At 38.6% G+C, this 20,348-nt stretch overlaps 1 protein-coding gene across 14 annotated transcripts in view; it reads right to left on the reverse strand.

The window, feature by feature from the left end:
• PUM1 (pumilio RNA binding family member 1) overlaps nucleotides 1-20,348 on the reverse strand; it is a 127,749-nt gene that overhangs the window by 49,890 nt on the left and 57,511 nt on the right. For all 14 annotated transcript variants that reach the window (XM_060017875.1, XM_060017882.1, XM_060017865.1 and 11 more), the window contains 2 exons: nucleotides 12,660-12,826; nucleotides 10,394-10,664 (listed from right to left, as the gene is read on the reverse strand). In XM_060017875.1, the coding sequence (XP_059873858.1) occupies nucleotides 10,394-10,664; nucleotides 12,660-12,826 (438 nt within the window). The remainder of the gene's footprint in view (nucleotides 1-10,393; nucleotides 10,665-12,659; nucleotides 12,827-20,348) is intronic.

Consider the following 20,348-nt stretch of genomic DNA (forward strand, 5'->3'; position numbering starts at 1 on the left):
ACAAATGCCCTAAGAACTATTCCAGGTCTGAGGTTGCTGCCTGATCCAGAGCAACTTAAAAACTAAATGAGTATATTACAAATGACTTACCACGTTGCACTGAGTGCTGTTACCTCCCTTCAGTTCTTTTACGAACCCCACAAACACTTTGAATTAATTCTCACCTATTCATACTTTGGAGTATTCATTTCATCCTCTGGCTGCCTCTTCTTGGGGAAATAATATTGGATACCTTCCTCAACTAGTGGCTTATCATAATGGGTAAATTGGACAACTGTGCAATTTGGGGGGGCTCCCGAGTTTCCTAGAATACCAATTCTTTTATACATAAGAAAAAAAAAACAACAGAAGTATAGCTGCTACTAACGAAACCTGGATTATGAGCTCAGACCTAGCACGTTGTTAAGTTCCCAAGGAAAGGAGTTCAAAGGTCTTGACAAGAATATCCCAAGATTCTCTCTTATTACAAAGTCAATCACTCATTCTTTCATTCATTCTACAAATATTTATGAAATAACACCTGCTAGGTACTGTGCAAGGAACGAGGAACACAGCACTGAATAAAATGTTCATACATTTTAATAGGAATAGTTTTGGTACAAAGAAAGGGGATTCCTGATTTTGGATTGCCCTGATGTGCCTCCTTCCAAGGGGTTACACTAAAGTCTTCTTTATTTTCTGAAATCAGACTAGGAGAATTTACTGATGGGACCTCCCTACAGAGGACCTTCAACCTACCTGCTCTTTCTACAGGACTTTTCAATGTTTCAGCTAACTTCACTGGATGATATATAACAGACACCATGGATCTTGCATTACAGATGTCTTCATAAAAAGACCTGATTGTTTCAGACATTAGGAGATAATGTCACTCTGACAACTCGGCTTAATTATCACAACTGAACTTTTGACTTCTTATTTATTTATTAGGCTGTGCCAGGTCTTAGTTGCAGCATGTGGGATCTAGTTCCCTGACCACGGATTGAATCCGGGCCCCCTGCGTTGGGAGCACAGAGTCTTACCTACTGGACCACCAGGGAAGTCCCCAACTGAACTTTTTTTTTTTGGGTACATGGGCCTCTCACTGTTGTGGCCTCTCCCATTGTGGAGCACAGGCTCCGGACGCGCAGGCTCAGTGGCCATGGCTTACGGGCCCAGCCGCTCTGCGGCATGTGGGATCTTCCCGGACCGGGACACGAACCCGTGTCCCCTGCATCGCAGGTTGACTCTCAACCACTGCGCCACCAGGGAAGCCCCCCAACTGAACTTTTAATGTTATCTTAGGTGGTGGACTTTATTCTATGATCTGGTTACTTCTGTGCCTCAAATATGTGAGTAGACTGATTTTAAAAAATTGTTTTTAAAAGGTGAATATTCTGAACATACTGGCCAATTGTATTTGTTACCTCTCTTTCTATATATTCATCTTTCTAAAAACCAGAGTAGGGGCTTCACTGGTGGTGCAGTGGTTGAGAGTCCGCCTGCAGATGCAGGGGACACGGGTTCGTGCCCCGGTCCGGGAAGATCCCACATGCCGCGGAGCGGCTGGGCCCGTGAGCCATGGCCGCTGAGCCTGCGCGTCCGGAGCCTGTGCTCCACAACGGGAGAGGCCACAACAGTGAGAGGCCTGCGTACCGCAAAAAAAAAAAAACAGTAAAATAAGCCTCTGCTTTCACAGTATGAATGACAAAAGTAAACACGTACTACAGATTTCAAAAATACTTTAGAGTTTTTTATTTTCAAAGGTTAAAGAAAAGAAAAACTTCATTATGATGCTGGTAAAAAGATAGTACTACTTTACAAGCATTGATTAAATATCAAGTATTCAAAAGAAATATAGAGGGCTTCCCTGGTGGTGCAGTGGTTGAGAGTCCGTCTGCCGATGCAGGGGACATGGATTCGAGCCATGGCCGCTGAGCCTGCGCGTCCGGAGCCTGTGCTCCCCAACGGGAGAGGCCACAACAGTGAGAAGCCCGCGTACCGCAAAAAAAAAAAAGAGAAAGAAATATAGGAATCTATTGACAAACATATCAAAACAACTGTTCACTCCAGGAAAGGAGCCGACCAGTACTATTTGGTAACTACGCCCTGTGATCATTGCCAGGCTGGTTTCTGTTTCACCTCAAGGACAGTGCCTCTGGAGTGCTCTTACCAACAGCTCCTCCCCCACCCCCCGCAAGACAGGCAGCCAGGAGGCAGGAAACAAGTAAAATAGTGGAAAGCTGTTTAAAAATGTTTTCCAAGGTTGTGAAAATACCTCACAGTTCCACTAAACAACTACTGTCCCTTCAATGGATCTCTGGAATTTTCCTAGCCTAAAACCTTTTGAAATATTTAACATCTCAGACACCGCTCATGCTAGCCTCTTCCCTCTACCCTTCTTGGGCCTGCTGCAAATAAAATAACTCATTTCATTCAACAAACATTTTTTTGAGCACTTATTATTAGCTAGGCACTGCAACATGAAGTTAGGGAAATAAGGATACTAGTGTGTTCAGAATACAACTCTTGAGGTTATCTTGACTTATTAACTGAAAACAGTACTCCAATACCATTCCATTATGACTTATCCTCACTTCACATGCTTTTAACATTTCATGTAACACTATACGTATGTACTGTATCTGTAAATATACATATAAATACACAGTGTGTGAATAAAGTAACCATTCCGCATTACATCAGTCTGTGGTCCTCACTACCATGTTACCACCGAGAGTAGGGACTATTACTTTTAACTAAAAACATATAGGCCCTATAAAAACACCCATATATCCTGCGTTTGAGAGCTGGTTAATATCTCAGTGATTATGGCAAAAAGAGAAGGAATTATTTTGAGTGCATTTTGCAATAAACAATTAACATAAGTAAATTATGCATTGACAACAGGCAGATTTGATTATAGTATAGATTACAGCAATTCTAGCACATTTTCTTTATGTAAATGGTCCAATATTAACTGGAAATACAGGTTATTCAAAACAAAATTGGGTAACTGGCAAGTGATGGATTCTAAAGGATCCTGAAAAACTCATACAAATGCCATCTGCTGGGCAAAGTGCTGAACTCTGTCAACATTTTCATGATTTTCACAGAGTAAGCCAATAATAACTGAGAAACACAATACTGTGAAACTTGGGGAAAATGCTTATTTTAAGGTCAGTATAATGATAAATGTGCCACAATTTATTGCCATTTACTTAGGGAGAATTCATAAGCTATTCAAGAAACTGAATGCAGGGGAAAATATGTCAACTATTTCAAGCTTATCAAGGTTCCTAATAAGAAATCCTGAAGGCATAATTTGGGAACCACACAAGCAAGCTTGTTTAACTCCCTTCTGTGACACTATATGAACTAACAAAAGATACCCTGCATGGTTTATATTCCAGAAGTGATTCCAGGCAGTCAAAAACACCCAACATAGTGACTGGCATACAGCTGGCACCTGATAAGAGACAGCTATTACTACTATTGTTATCAATAATAATTGCTGGCATAAAAACATTGTTGTTGAGTTTTCAGAATCTGGAAGAGTAATATCTAAATATGGAGTTAGCCAATGTCAAAGACTATCCTTTCTCCCCCCAAAATAAAATGTACTGCCAGGCCTGGCTTCTTACCAGTTTAAGGCAATATACATAGTGGAGAGAGGACAACAGCACAGAGTCTGGGGCCAGAAAGCCTGCATTCATGTCTCAGCTCTACCACTGACTGTGTGTGTGAGACACTGGGCAGGAAAACCTCTGTGCTTTACTCTCCTCCTCTCTCTAACAGGGACAATAAAGATTTGTCTAACTCATAAGGTTGTTCTAAGTATTAAAATCAATACACATAAAGCACTTGAAAGTCCTTTATATGTGATATTCTTTATGATGAATGAGGAGAGCACCCACACACACGGACAAAGCCCTTCTGTGGGCCACCTCTTACAGCTCATCACCCAGTACAGCAGCCCAGGATGGGGACAAGGAAAGCAGAAGGCAAGACTCTTCTGAGTCAGTGTTAAAGTCAAAACCCCACTGAGTTCATGAGCACCAGCTGCCGTCAGGTCACAAAAAGGGAAGAAAGAAAAACCTTTTTAGTTTTTGTTGTCGATGAGTATTTTTTAAAACATACTCCTTGCAGAAAAAACTAAGAATGCAGTTGAATACTCCATGCATCAAAAGGCGTTACATTTCTAGTACTAGGTCCAAAGGAAACAGCTAGGAGCTAGAAACCAAAACAAAGATGTTTGCATAGCTGGTAGTATATGATCTGCAGTTAAGTCTGTAAGCTTCACGATGTCTTAATTTTCTTATCTATAAAAATAAATAAATAAATTCTGCCCAAGTAAATTGTAAAAAAAAAATAAATCTATAAAAATATAATAGCTGCCCTACCTCATGGGGCTATTGTCAGAATTCACAGAGAAAAGCCCTTCAAACACTACGAGTATTACATCAATAGTGGGGCTATAAATTTTTAAGAAAAAACTATATCCTGGAGCTAGTCCTCAGTATATGAAATTTGTGAATGTTTGCTACTGTCTGAAGCTTCTAGATCAAAGTTCATTTTTGACCAGGTTATTTGAACAGCTGCAATAATCAACTAATAATTATAATGATTTTTGGTTAAACAGGTACATACAAACTGTGCTGTCAATTTTTTAAAAAACAAAAAATTCATATTTCTTTAGCAGAAGAAGAATTGGATTCCAAAATAAATGATTTATAAATAAGGTGAGGAAAAATATATCCTTCCATCAAATAAGTTAGTCTTTTGAGAAAAATCATATTCTAAAATTTCAGCAAAGTCAAGTAACAATAAAGGCAAGTTTCAACTGACCTAACTGCTAGCTAAAGTCAGCATTTTAACAGTGACTGTACGCATGACACTGACAGAATAATCTTCCTCTTATTTATAAACTGAAAAGAAAGCCAAGAATTTTAAACACCTATATTAAAACTATGCACACACCTGGTCTCATAAGAATGACATTTAAATCACTACCACACTTTAAAAAGCAATGCATGCCAATTTCCTCTCCCATCTGACTAGGGCTTTCAGAGTACTGTCTCTTTGTTTAAAATTCATGCTTAACAGGTTAGAGCTTTAGTACTTCAGTACACAATTTTGTAAAACATGCCACATCATTGGGTTATTTTTATATTAACTGAACCCTAAATAAAGAATATCAACAATTAACCAGATTAACCCACCTGATTACCAATCTTGGCTTTGGTTTCTGTTACATATGATTGTAATATAATGAAACCTAGTAATATTTTTCTAAAGTATACTTAGGTAAATATAGATAACTGCATAGCTATTTATTAAAATAAAGAATATTGCTCAAGCATCAAAACACAAAATGGTATGAACACAGTATATGTGAGCTGTTCACTTTGTTTTCCAGGATTAAAGAGAAGACAATGAGGGGAAAATGAGGAAAGAGATATCAATGAGCATTTCAAACTACCCTAAATTAAGGGTTCCTAACCCCAGATCTTTGTACCTGGGGCAGATAAAGTTATCTTTATTGTCATGAAATTTAGCATGTCCTTCAATTATTATTGTAGGCAACAAATCACATTAAATTTAGCCACAAATCTGTGATTTAATCACCAACAGAAATCATATATACTTTCATGTTACTTTATGACTGTTAGACATTTCAAAATCTTGCTTATGCTCGTTATGACGGCTAGTACAACTACCTCTATCTCATGCATCACATGATAAAGAAGCAAATCTGTTCAATTTGTTGCCAAATTTGCTGTCAAACAAATTTGTTGTCAAATATTGTTATAGCTATTTTTATATAATTGGCTTTCTCTGTAATCCTACTTACACTATACATTTTAAAACAGTATTCTAAGAATTCAGTCTGAGATCTTACCTAACTGCTAAGGGGTTCATGGCACCAAAAAAGGAATCCCTGCTCTAAATACATCTCAGGTTAAGTTTATGGTTAACAGTGGCTAGACAAGTAATTTAACTATCCAAAACCAAAGTATCCCTAAGTACAGTTAGATTGTAATAAATTAAATGAGAATTACCTTTTCTGTATTTTCAGGCTGCTTTATATTATGTGTCTAAATATAAGCTGATATTGTCTTATGAAACCAACTTATTACACCAAATGAAATGAAACAGGACACAAGAAGGAATTATTTATTTTGTCAATTTTCAAACATAAAAGCACAAAGCTACCCTACCAATTATAGCAAATAACTCAAAACTTAAAAAAAAAAAATCCTCTGATGCCCGTTTAAGAAAGCCATGATAAAAATGTACAGAAAAATATGTGCCACATGAGACCTTTGGTTCAATCCTCACAATCATTAATATTGTCTGTACTCAGTCGTGGCTCTCAAGGCCTCTGTGACCTGGACTCAATAACCAAATGCATCTATCTCCTTTCTACCTTCTACGTGTATCTTCTACTCTTGTCAACCAATGACCACACCACTGTCATTTCCATCTCCATACCTCTGTTCTCTTAACTGCAGCAATATACGTACATTCCACGTGTCATTCAAGTTAGGTCTATGCAAACTTGGTCCTCATTGAGCCCTCCCCTGGTCTGACAGGATCCTCGACCAAGCAATTTAGCACTTAGTTCCTCAACCATTCCATAATTGTTTCATGTATGATAGTCACTCTATGAACACTAGCTCTGTTCTCTATGGACAAAACCTAAAGTTCCTGGAAGGACACAACAGTCAACAGTTAACTGACTAATATGGGCAAAAGAATGCTACTAAGCTAACACTCAGCACAGAAAAACTAAACCATGATAATTAAGTCATTACTTCTTAAAAATGTCTTGTTAATGACCATAAGACAGCACAGCAGTCGGTAAGACTCACAACACTATCTATGCAACCCCACAAGTCACTTTTCTTCAACCTCAACTACCAGCTAGGGTGACTGTTTGTTTCTACATTATCTATTGAACACATATATGTTCATTTCTAATTTTAAGCCTTTAGTTTACTATTTCCTCCACTGGAATTTTCATTCTTCTCCTGGTATAAACGTCTTGCAAGGCACAGCTCAAGACCCACCTCTTCCATAAGTCCTTCCTTCCCCAGGTTAAGAGTATGCTCTCCCTAGGACATGGGCATAAATGGTCTCATCACTTGTCATGCAGTATTTCCTTGTACCATTTAAATGACCAAATGAGCCATAATAACTAAACTGAGAGCCATGGGGTTGGGGGAGCCCGTTCCATTCATGAAAGATATGCTTGGCTACAGGTGACAACAAGAAATGCGAACAGAAGGTTATAACCTGCAGTCCACAGATCTGTGATCTCCCTGAAGTTATCCACAAAATAGAGTGTCAAAAGAATTATGTTTTTCTGATGAGAGGACTATGGCTTTTGATCAGATGGCAAGAGGGCTCTGACAGTAAAAAGGTTAAATACTGATTCAGGAGGTAAATTTACTGGATATGATAACAGGTCCAGTTATTTGTCTATGAGGTACACCTACTGGGCTAGACCTAAACGACTCACATATTAGAATGGATGCAAGGCCTCAAAGAGTAGCCTCCAGACCTCTTAGAAGGCTAGTTTCCAATTTTAGTTTTGGGAAGTATATTAAATACGGGGGATGTTCTGAGATAATATAATAGGGGTATGGAAAAGGTTCCCTGGAAATTTGTTCCACTAAAGCAAAGCAGAGGACACAGAGGAATCAAGACCCCAGCTTACCCTCTAAGGAGATTACAATCTAGCAGAGGACATGTAATCATAACACAAAGCAGAACACGATGACTCCTTTTCTTAAGGGAAGCACAAAACACTACAGGGTTCGAAGGAGACAGACATGACAACTTTTTGATTTGGAAATCAAGAAAGGTAACAGCACTGGACCTTGAAGAATGAGAACCATTTTAATTAGTAGAAAGGGGAATAAAACGTTAACGAAAAGCAAAAGGGTAGAAAAGATTAGAAGGATAAAGTGTAGGAACAAACACCAATTTACAGTAGAGCAAGGATCCTTCCTTCTTAATTACTACTGGCTTTTATGCTGGAGCCTTTGGGAAGTTAAGGGTCTTGAAGAGTCTTGGGCCAACGGTTCCCAGGCATGCTATTAGGCTGCCAAGTACAAGAATGTGTACAGCCATCTACTCAGAATAGCAAGAATTATGAGCCCATGGGACAAAGTAACAATGATCACATCCTATGATGATGGTGTACCTGTGTAACAATGTCCCTATACTGCAGCAACCAAGACATGCATGGGAAGTCAGAACCCAAAAATAGTTTAACTTGCAAAATAATGACGTTAATGTCCAAAAACTGCTGAAATGGGATACATGGTAAAGGCACCCAAGGTTTTATAAATCTGAGTGGGTGGTGTCTTTGATTTAATTGTGTTAACTATTTGTGGGTATGCAAAAGTACATTTCTGTTCAAGTCCTAATAATTATCCAGGCTCCTCAAAAATTGACAGAATTATTTTGAAACCCAAGATCAATAAATCAAAAGAGAATCCCAGCTCTGATTATGACGTAAAGAACAATTATATGAAAGAGAATCAGATTTTCATTCATAAGAGGTTGGAGACGAACACTTTTTTTTTTTTTTTTTTGCGGTACGCGGGCCTCTCACTGTTGTGGCCTCTCCCGTTGCAGAGTACAGGCTCCGGATGTGCAGGCTCAGTGGCCATGGCTCACAGGCCCAGCCGCTCTGCGGAACGTGGGATCTTCCCGGACCGGGGCACAAACCCGTGACCCCTGCATCGGCAGGCGGACTCTCAACCACTGCGCCACCAGGGAAGCCCAAACACTTCTTAAATAAACACTTCTTCAGCAACAAGCGAAGAGTTAGATTAGGTTAGATTGGGAATGGAAGCTAAGAACCAAAGCCGACTAGAGTTCTACGGGTTGCTAGGGGAAATTCAGACCAATGAGACAGAGTAAAAGAAAGAATTCAGATAAAACTTCTTGAGATAACTAGGTTAAAGGAAACTGATTAGAATCAGCCTGCACTTAACATACCTCAATTTAGATAGAGAAATTACCACATTAATGTTCTAAGCTGAACAAGTTGAATTCTACACAGTAACAGTGTGTCCCTATGTTTGCTGATGTGACACAAAATATCTTGAAGTCTATGATCTCCTCAGCGTCTGAAGTAATTTCTGGCTTCACTTAAAAGTGCTGTTTTGAGGATTCATTGTGAGAAAACATTAAAAAGAAGACAAAAAGCACAGGAAGTCAAATTCCTATGGAAAGGTGAGCATAACTACTGGGAACTACGGGGAGAGTAGTGTACACTTTTAGTTCACTTTCTCTCTGGAAAAAGAGTTGGTTAATTAAACCTAATATATCCATCTGATATGAGCACAGATTATGCACATCACATCACCCCTTAAAGGGGTTTGTTTTTGTAAACTTCACATGGCTAACTTTATTATCCAATCATCTATCAATCAAAATTCATTTAAAATCAGCCATTTATGACAACTAAAGGGACAGTATGGTACAACTGATCTACAAAGACCATAAGCCAATTTTCCCCATAGAAAAAAATTATAGATATGTAATTTCTAAACTTCAAAATCAGATTTTAACCTTTCAAACCTAGAAGTTTATATTTATATTCCAAAATTAAGGAGCATCAGAATTCATGGCCCATAAAACTGCTTGTAGCCACAAAGGAGAACCTGTGGTACTTAACATATCAGGAGGCTACCTACCCCCGTTTTATAATTCAGACAGCTAATTTTCCTTTAAAAAAAATTAAACGAAAGAATCAGTAAACCCTAGAGTTAGTCATACCATGCCTTCAAAACCAGAAGGCACACATACAATATATTCCAAAGACTTATGAATAATAAAAGAAAAGCCAGGTCATTTCACTGCAGATTTTATGTCGCATGATTTGCGTTTTTCCCCTAATTACACTCTAACTCTTTTGAAAGGTACCAGGTATGTCTGTTACCTGCAGTAACTCACTTAATTAAAAGACAGGACTAATAAGACATCTGGCACTGGACTCCTGACAGTGGCAGACAACAGAGTTTACTATTTTAAAAACAAAAACCAACAGCAGTACAATCACATTAATCTTCAGTGAATTAATTTAACATTCAAGAGGACTGTGTTACAAGAGGTAACACCACCACATCCCCTCCCCAGGCCCTGAAGAAAGAGAGGAGCCAAAGGAAGTACACAGAGCAGGGTGGTCTCTTGCCAATAAACCTCAACATGGGAATAAGCTTCTGGAGGGGAAGATGCAGAGGCTTTGTAATCCACATCACTGTTGGGTTAATAAGGACTGGCTATCGAAGGCCTAAAATAATGCCACCCTCCTCCCATTACCCGATTCTCAGTTACTTGAATAATGTGCTGGCTGCAGGGAGAGCAGAGAGAGTGACAGAGACACACACAGTACCTGTTGTTGAGAATTGTAGTCAAAAAGTCCCACAGTTGCTGCTGCTGAGTCCACAGGTACCTGCGTGCCTGAATAATCAAACTGAAGAGGCTCCATGCCCACATGTTCCATGGGGTCCAAGGGGACACTCTGGGACTCCATGTTGGAGAAATCCTCCACAGGCTTGGCACCATTGGTGCTGGTCAGCTGGGCTAAACCCTCAGAACCATTCTGGTTTGGACCCAGAAGATCCACTTCATTAGCAGAGTTCTGGCAATTACCAGGGGTACGGCTAAACAGAGAAAGTAAAGGGCATTAAACCTTATTTTGAGTGGGGAGGGACACTACAGCAACCTAAGTTTAAGGACAACGTGCTCGACACAGCTCATTACCAATAGTATTTAAAACTATTTCTACAAAATGACTGGAGACCCTTCTGGTGCTTATATGTTCTATCCTATAAAATGACTCTTCTATTGCTTGCCTCTCCACCACAACCCACCCCTTAAATTTACATTAACTGCTATTAATTTACAATCCCTTTAACCAAGGGGCCCAGATTTGAGGAACACTGGATGAACTGGGGAAAAAATCACTGCCTGTGGCATCCATGAAAACAGAGATCCCAAAATACAGGTAGTAAAGTATGCCCCCCAAAAGCAACATCTACTCTTTAAACAGAGTCAATGGACAAAGTAGTTTCCAAGGGGAAATTCCACATCTGAGAATAATTCTATTTCAAAAAAATATTTTTTAATAGGTGAAAATTTTGTGTGTGTATTTCCTGGGTACCACTGGCCACTGATAAAACTATCTCCCCTTTTCCCCTTCTAAGAAACCAGAAGCAGACCATTACAAAATAATACAAAATAAATTCATATCTAGGATAAGCCCCTGCTAAGGAGACAACTCTAAGAATTAAAAGTAATATGAGGATGTAATTTATCATCCAAACCAGGACACTCCTAAGAGCAAAAAAAAGGGCAGTGTTAAGAAATATCCTGGGACACAGGTATAAACAAATACTGTCCTGGGTAATTCAGGACACATGATCACCCTATGTAAAAAGATTACAGGACTATATTATTCCAATTCAGACTAATATAGAATAATATTATATTCTAGTCAGGGAGTATAGCCTGTGACTACATTCTAAGCCTAAAAGAAATCTTATCGCTGGTACAAATGAAAGCTCTTGTCGTGTTCCTTGACAGACACACAAACCCCACCACTACCACCTGTCCCGGAGTCAAATACCATAAAACAATGCCACAGGCTGCTTGAGACTCAGGATGGAGAGGCTACCCAAACTCATCCGAAAGACCTTAGATAAATGTTTATTTCTCTGTGTCTCAAATTTCTTCCAAAGACTGTAATTCTTTACACTCACAATATACAAAAGTTAGGTTAGGAAGACTAAACAATTGAACGCTGTTCTACAATGACCCGAAATATATTTTAATTTGACTCTGTAGATTATTAGGATAAGGGGTGGGTGGGCGGGTGGGTGTGGGTGTAGGTACACACACATTAGTTTTAGACTACAATTACATTACTAAAAATTAAATTCTCTTAACTATACATGAGTGACTAAGGATTTTTAAATTTTAAAAAATCATATACCATCACTAAAGTTTAGCTACATAAATGAAGAATAAACACAGTATCGTTTTATTACTGTGCATATTAAAATTATAGGGTAAAACCTGCAAATCAATTACGACCAGAGATGGAATGAGAGGCCTCCATGGAAGGGATATGATTAAGAACAAGTCACTTGAGCTGCATCTCTGGTTCTTCAAAATGAAGAAAATGATACCTAACCTGCCTACCTCAAAGGGAGCTTATGAGTCTCAAGTAAAAGAATGCTTAAGTTCTCAACTGTTTTTCCTTCCACTCTAACATGCCAGAGCCATATGACACACTTCCATTAGTAACCAAGATTTCTCCCAAGACAGTGATTTGGGAGAAATCCCCAGGCACCCATCCAAGGTGATTTTGATATTTGAGAATCACTGAAATGATCTTTATGAAATCATCCTGCAAATTACAGAGCTCTATACAAATGGGAAGTCTATTGTTTTGGCAAAACATCAGGCATGGACAAATCTTAGAAAGTTCCATCTTACCAGTTAATTTACAATCTTTGTGGTATGGCCTACACTAGACCCAATAATTTAAAAGGACACACAGGGAGGGAAAAAGAAAACTAAAATCAAAATAAAACTGAATGAAAACAAAAACCCATAACCCCCATTCAAAAATCAGAAGTGTAAAACATACAAACCTAAAATCTTTGACGTCTGCGTCAATCCCATTCTGCACTGGTAAACCATTGGTCTTGTCCATCACATCACCCTCCTCCTTCAAATCTCCTAGCTTATCTCCATCAAACGTACCCTTGTTCTTCTTTTCACCTTTGTCGTTTTCATCACTGTCTGCATCCCTTGGGCCCTGTTTAAAAAATAGCTTCAGCTTCACTAATCATCATCAACTAACAATAGTGGGCTACCACTGTGGACACCAGACTACACTAGATGCTAATTAGAACAGGAGAGTGTCCATGACCTTTCAAGACATTACAATCTAATTAACAGACAACACAGAGGCAGGAACACTGCAGAAAGTCTTGCCAAATGGGGGAGACAGACATACATTTATGTTACAGAGATTGGGACAGTCTTATCATGCCCAGTGTCCCACCACCCCATTTTTTTCCTTTCTGCCCAAAGCCCAACCACAACTTTATATCTCTTGGTTCTACTTCTGTGCTCTCAAATCTAACTCTATAGAGTAGCTCAACTCCTAATAAGCCCCAGGAATGGCAGCTAATAGTATAGTTGGAATGTACTAAGCCTACAAAATGAATTTCCTACTTCCACTGCCGATGTAAACTCCTCCCTTACTTCTGAATATTGAACTAAGTGTGGCCTAACATCATTCCAATTCGATTACTCTATACACTTCATCTTGGGATATATGCCCTGCTAATTTGCACCACCACCACCCCAGTTCCACCCAATATCTCATGGTTTACTAAAACTATAATTCACCAAACAGCCTACACTTGATTTTTTTAATCCTTCAAAACATGTTAAATATAACTATAAAATTCTTTCACAAAGAGTACTCTAAGAAGTGCTTACCAGTTGCCTTCCACTGCCTGTCCCATACCAGGGACTACATGAGAGCGTGTTAAGCTGAATCATTAATGCAACAGAATTTATCTCTGAAGTGCTTCAAACTACAAAGATTAAAAGACTGGACCTAAAAGAACTGATGTGGTGCCAAGCATACTGATGTCCTGTTTTTTAAGGAAATTAAGTCTGTCTCCTCTTACCAATATTCTAAGTTAAGACATGGACATTTAAAGCAAATATGTCTTGATTTCCAGAAGGAAAAGAAGGTTTGGTATAGTGACTTGACATGGTACAGAAAGCTTTGCAAAACCTTATCCAAGGGTTAAGTAATTTTGCTTTTGTAAAACTAGAGAGAGGTAATCTTGCTTGTCCCCATCACTGACTTCTGGTTTAAGGAAGAAACAAATAGACCTGGACCAAAAGAAAGTTCCTGGTAAAAGGGAAGATCCAGTCAGAAGATGATGAGAACTACTGCACAGCATTTCCAGTCACCACAACCAAATTTCATTTGGGGGTGGGGGGGTGGGGAATCACAAATGGAAGCTAAAGCAGCAGACACTCAGTTATGAATGGGTAGGTAGGCCTGCAAATGCAAAATAAAAAGATGCTCTCAAAGTAGTTCTTAGCCATCTCTGGCCCAGAAAGACCAGACTCAGGGACCTTGACGATCTTAGACCTTTCAACTACCAGTTCAAAGCCCATTTTGCTTTCAAAATCATTCTCTGTTCAAATGTGACACAGAAAAAGAAAGATTTCATGGCCAGTATGAATAAAGGAACATATACCAGAAGGGAATTAGAAAGGATATAGTTTTATAAAACTTAGTTTTATGTAGCAGCAAGATGGTAAACTATAGTTTTGGCAGCAAATGAGACATAACTTCTACATCTTCAAAGTATTATACTGTTATTGGTTCAAAAGGAGTAAATGACAGCCAATTAAGCATGACATTGAGATCCCAAACCAGATATGGGAATATGACAGGATTCTAAAGAAAGAAAGAGCTTTCAAAATGTCCAGAGATAAAAGCTCCCTCCTCCTACAAAGGTAAAACTGACAGAAGCTATGTACTCATTTTTATATCCCCAATACTGAATACTGTGCTGGGCAGAAGTTCAAAAAATATGACAAAGAAAACTGAAATGACCAAAAAAATCCTGCAAAACTGAACTGATATGGATCCTCCCATTATCTTTATCATCAGGTAAGAGTCCAGGAGGTGGTGATAAACAACTGTACCTGAATTAGACACCACTAATGTCAATAATAAAAAAAGTATTAGAAGGATCATCCCATCCTACCAACACACTTAAGTAATCTCCCACAAATCTACAAATCAAGTCACTGGCTCAGGAGGAGCAGTTCAGCTCCAATTTCTCATAAGGAGTTCAAAAGGTCTACAGGCAGGGCTTCCCTGGTGGCGCAGTGGTTGAGAGTCTGCCTGCCGATGCAGGGGACACGGGTTCGTGCCCCGGTCCGGGAGGATCCCACATGCTGCGGAGCGGCTGGGCCCGTGAGCCATGGCCGTTGAGCCTGCGTGTCCAGAGCCTGTGCTCCGCAACGGGAGAGGTCACAACAGTGAGAGGCCCACGTACCACAAAAAAAAAAAAAAAAAAAAAAAAAAAAAAGGTCTACAGGCAAAAATGGGAAGGAAATTTGATAAAGCAGCAATAGCAAGTTTCACCAACAAGCAAGAAATCTGGGTCCAGAAGAGACTCACTCACCAAATCAATGTTCTTCATGATCTTTCCCCAGTGACCCTTCACAAGGGCTTGCTGAGAAGCTGCTTCCCTTCTGTAACAGCCAACGGCTCTGGCCTGAACACTTAGTCACTCATACTTACATTCTCAATTTTACTACCAAGGGCAGATTTTCAAAGATATCCCTGGGATGGGTTGGTTTTTGCCAATGTTATACAGTCCACTTATATAAAATATAGCTACCTGGTTTTCTACTCTGACTAGGCTAGTAATGCCTCAGCAGAACAGTAGGTTCCTCCTATTTGACGGTGAGGGACCCAAGGAAGGCTTCCATACTTGATCTGGATGGGTTACAGTGGGTGTTTCCATTTGATAGAAATTCATGAAGATAAACGTTTATGACTTGTACACGTTCCTGTACATGGTTTTAACAAGTTTTAACAAGTTCAGTAAATCAACAAAAGCCCTAAATTAAAATAGTTGACATGAAGTCTGATTTTTGAATGACACCAAGAACACAAGTAGGAAGCTATTCTGTCAAAAGTCTGTTATTAAAAGAGAATACAGAATACAGGGTTCAGGATCATAAAAATGGTCTCTTAGAAATCTGGGGACCCTAGAGAGAGAAGAATAAGGGTATAAATGGGCTGGTATGTTTTATGGGATTTTAAAGTTTTTTTAATGTGTAAGATAAAGTATTCCTTTAGGAAAATACTAACCCAGATTGCATAGAACCTATACTCTATCTCAACTGCTAACACTTACTGGACTTTGGACAGGTCATTAAACCTGAGTCTTAGTTTCCTTTTCTATAAAACAGGGATCATTTTGTTTAAAACAGAGTAGTTGTAAACATCAATGAAATGATGCATATGCAAAAGTTTATTATAAAGTATAAACCATTTTATACAAATATGATACTAGTAAAAACTATGCACTGGGATAATATTTCTTATATAACATTATCTGTGATTTTAAGATTAAAAATCTTCAATGCTCCCAATTAAGTGGTTTAACTCAAAGAAAAGGGTAGAGCCCATCTGGCCCTCCCAGAGACACTGTCATTTTCACAATGCAGAGTGGCTCTGTTGTTAGTGTTGAACATCACAATCTTTTTAAAACTTTGCAAGTGTCTGGGCTTTCTCCCAGAGATTCTGATTTAACTGGTCTGTAGAAGCTCCCACAAATGTTTTTAAAAGTTTCTCTTCCAATAAGCACTCACAATTGAGAACCACTACAATTAAGTCCAAATAAGTATCCTAAAGGCAAGGGGTGTGTTTTGCTTTTTTGTCACATATTACCTAGCACATATTAATACTAAAAAAGTCTATTGAATAAATGAAATAAAAAACAAAGAAGGATTAATAGCATCCTTTTGTTGTAGGCTCCCTTTAGATAAATTACAATCCAGAACTGTAACCCAAATTCAGGCCTCAGAGAGTGCTCAAAATGCAAAGAGGCCAAGCCCAATCAAACTCTCTAGAGTAGGGCCAAGGAGGGTTCTTGAGAGATCAGATCCCAGATCTACACAGAGATGGAACAATATGTTCTGTTGCTAGATATCAAAGAACCGAGAGAAGAGCAGACAGAAAGAAGAACCAGGTACAGCGCGGATCACAGTCCACCCAGCCATGGCTCAGCTTCCTCAAAAGCCTCACATAACAGGGGGAATATTTCAGGGAATACCTATTTTCTGAATGAAGTCAGAGAAATGAGAACTTAATTTTTCCTGTGCAGAGATCCCACCACAAAGCTCCACATGGCAAAAGTCACATTCAATGAGATTAGTAATTTTCTTCCCTTTTTTTCTAAAACAGTATTTTTGTGTATTTGCTTGACACTCAAGTCCTAAAGCCATAACATTAACTAAAATATTGGTTTCTCCTGCGTACACTTCTCAGTTTTTCACAAAATGCCCCCAAAACACCAGAATGTCAATTTTCTTTGAAGTTCAGCAGCTCAGTAGCTCCACTAGTAAAAAATTTCAAATATTAAAAAAAAATGAGTAAGAGTTTGAAATTACTAGTCATGTGAATTACTTTTAAATTAACATATTAAATATAATCGTATTGTGAGAAACGAATAAACAAACCAAAGTAGCATATACCTTAGTAAAAAGCAATATAGCTAAGAACTGAAATTAGAACAAAGTTTGAATTCAGGTCCCACCACTTCCCTTCTAACCCTCATTTTCCTCATCTATAAATTCATAGGGACAACATCAGCCTCAAAGGGTTGTTGTTTCAGGTATTAAATAAGGCAATTCATGAATGTGCAATTCCTTTTAAAAGATTATTTTAAATATTTTGTCTAATTTTCACATTTTTCCCACTGCCTTTCTCAGACACACCCACCTTCACCTTCACTCCCCCTAAAGCTTCAAATTTGCTGGATAGCTTATGTTTTCCCCCCTGGAAAGACTATGGCTTTAATTATTAAACCCTCTGTCCCATTGACTTTTCTAAAATATCTGTACAGAATCAAGCCACCACCAATTATTACATTTCATCAAATCTGAGACACCATCAATTTATAAGACATACCATCATTTTATGTGTTGCTAAAAAGGAAACACTGGCAATTAAACTATATCATTTAACGCATCCCAATTTCAAAATGAACAAAAGTGGGGAGGTGTGCGCTTTAGAAACAGTGGAACGTGGAATATACCAGGCATTGTGTATATGATCACCCAATTCCTGGTATGCAAAAAGGTAAGAAGAGTGTTCCCCTCTGCTGTGGTACCCACCATATCCAGGAGGAAAAAGAGACGAAAACCAAAAAAGGTTTTCTGAAAGTTGTGCTTTTTTAACTTTTTATTTAGTCAGTGTCTAAAAGCTTGACATCGCAAAGCAGAGCACACAGATTTCTTGTTCAAAGGAAGCTCAAATCTGAAGGGGCTCCAACCTGAGATAAAAGTTTCTGAATTTGATCTGTAATCTTCCAAGAAAATTATAGAGCAGTATTTAATCTAACTTTAATTTTATACAAATCACCTGTGGGTCTTGTCAAAATGCAGACTTTGATTCAATAAAGTCTGGAGTAGAATCTGAGAGTCTGCATTTCTAATAAGCTCCCAGGTGCTGATAATTTTACTGGCCCAAGGACTTTGTGGAGCAAGATTTTATAAGGCCTACAAAGCATTTTCATATATATTACATAGCCATATGAATTAGACTTTGTGCAAATGAGGAAATTAAGGTCCAGTTGAGACTCAAACCCCTGCATTACACTCCACAAAGTTTTTAAACAAAAATCAATTAAAGTGGCACTGGCTGCCTGAAACAAATGCAGTGGAGGCTAGAAAAGCAAGTCATCAATTTTGTGACCTAAGTGAATTGCCATGAGTGTGCAAGCATCCTCTAGGTCAGAAAGCAGCCAGTCTCTACAAATAAGCAGAAAGGTCTTCCCAAGATATTTTTTTCTAAAAGTCTTTCTTCTGCAAATTTAGGGTGGCCTTGACCCTAACTGAAGTTTACAGTGGTCTTCTCATTTACCTAGGAACCATAAACCAGAAAGGTAGAAATGACGATCCACTTTTCTGACTGGCTAGGCTTCAATCTATGTGATGATCAGCTGGTATTTCAAAAGACCAATAGCAGGGTCCTTGGATGGGTAATTTCACCCAGTGGCCTCAAAATATAGTAGTTACATATGATTGTGTAACCACCCAGAACCATGCTTTGTTTTGGTTTGGGGTGTTTGGGGGGATGGGTAAGGGGACCTGTCTTTTTCCACGAATCAGTAAAATAAAGGATATAAAAAGGAAATAAATTAAAAGACTTGACTCTGACTTAACTGGTATTCTGAGTTTTCCCATTATTCTGAAAACTGCTACCCTGAAGTTTCTGATTCATACTCAGAATACTATCAAAACTTTACAGTGGGTGCTGAGAACAAAACATTGCTGTCAGATTCTTTTCAACAGCCTGCAAGTACTCTTATCTCAGAAGCCAAAACAACTAAGCTGAGTCCATTTGTACAGTCAAAATGAACTTACGAAAGGCTCAGGAAAGCTAGACAAAGAGTTAAATACCTTCATTCAAGCTTTAACCGTAAAACAACCTTATTGAAAATGGAAAACCACTGCAAATGAGAAATTACTTTAGTTCTAAACCCCTTTAACTGAGAAGTTAATCAGAGTCTGGCTTATCTGTTGTCAGTATCTGAGAATAGCCCCTTAGTACTTGATTTGAAGTCTACATTCATTATGCCATCAGCAATGATGTTTTTTTTAGCTCTCAGGGGATTAAAATGCGGCTTCTCCAGGGCTTATTGGAGGTAATGTTGATACAGCCACCCCAAAAAGAAAAACATCTGAGTGCTCTGATCCATAAACCATCAATTACTACTCTTTAGAACAATTATCTACAAGCAGCAGATATTCTGTCTTCCTTGGCCTCTGAACTCAGCACTCTGAATGACAAACTATATTTAAAAAAAAAAAAAAAAAAAGGCCCACCTCTTCCCATAAGATCAGCAGGATACAACCAAAAAGCTCATAAAGCAGTTCATTGATCCTCAGTTCTCCATCCACCAAAAGTTTACACGTGCCAATATGATGGACTGACATCACTAATCAGTCTTCCTGTATCACCATTTAGGTGCAACTCAAGTCAAAATACAGCATAATAGGATACTATTTCATTACCCACGACCTTCCTTCTGAAAAGTTGGAACACAGATTTGGAGAATTTTCATTTATCGTTATGCAAACCTCAGCAGCTCAGTAATGCAGATGCTTTTTAGAGAGTTCAATTTTCTGACCTCTATCCTGAGTTCCTCTATCCTGAGTTCTTCCAACTTCCTCTGGTGACAATACTAAAAATCACCAATCTCTCAAGACAATTAAGGATAGAAGCCACCTTTACAAAATCAAATAAGATACTGAATACAAATGATACAGCCTCGTTACAGATTAATGAAATAATTGTTTAAAAAGACAGAAACAGGAAAAAAAATAAGTCAGCCCCAGTGTTTTACCTTTCTCCTAATTCTAATAATTTTTCTTCTTCCTACAAACTTCACAGTAACCCAGGCACATGCCTGGGTGGCTAATGCCCAAGACTTAGAAGCTGCTCACACATTATAGAGAATTCATGGCAAGAGTCATACAGGTTCCAGTTCACCACAGTA

The sequence above is a fragment of the Delphinus delphis genome, chromosome 1 (genome assembly GCF_949987515.2).
Source record: "Delphinus delphis chromosome 1, mDelDel1.2, whole genome shotgun sequence".
Lineage (NCBI taxonomy): Eukaryota > Metazoa > Chordata > Mammalia > Artiodactyla > Delphinidae > Delphinus > Delphinus delphis.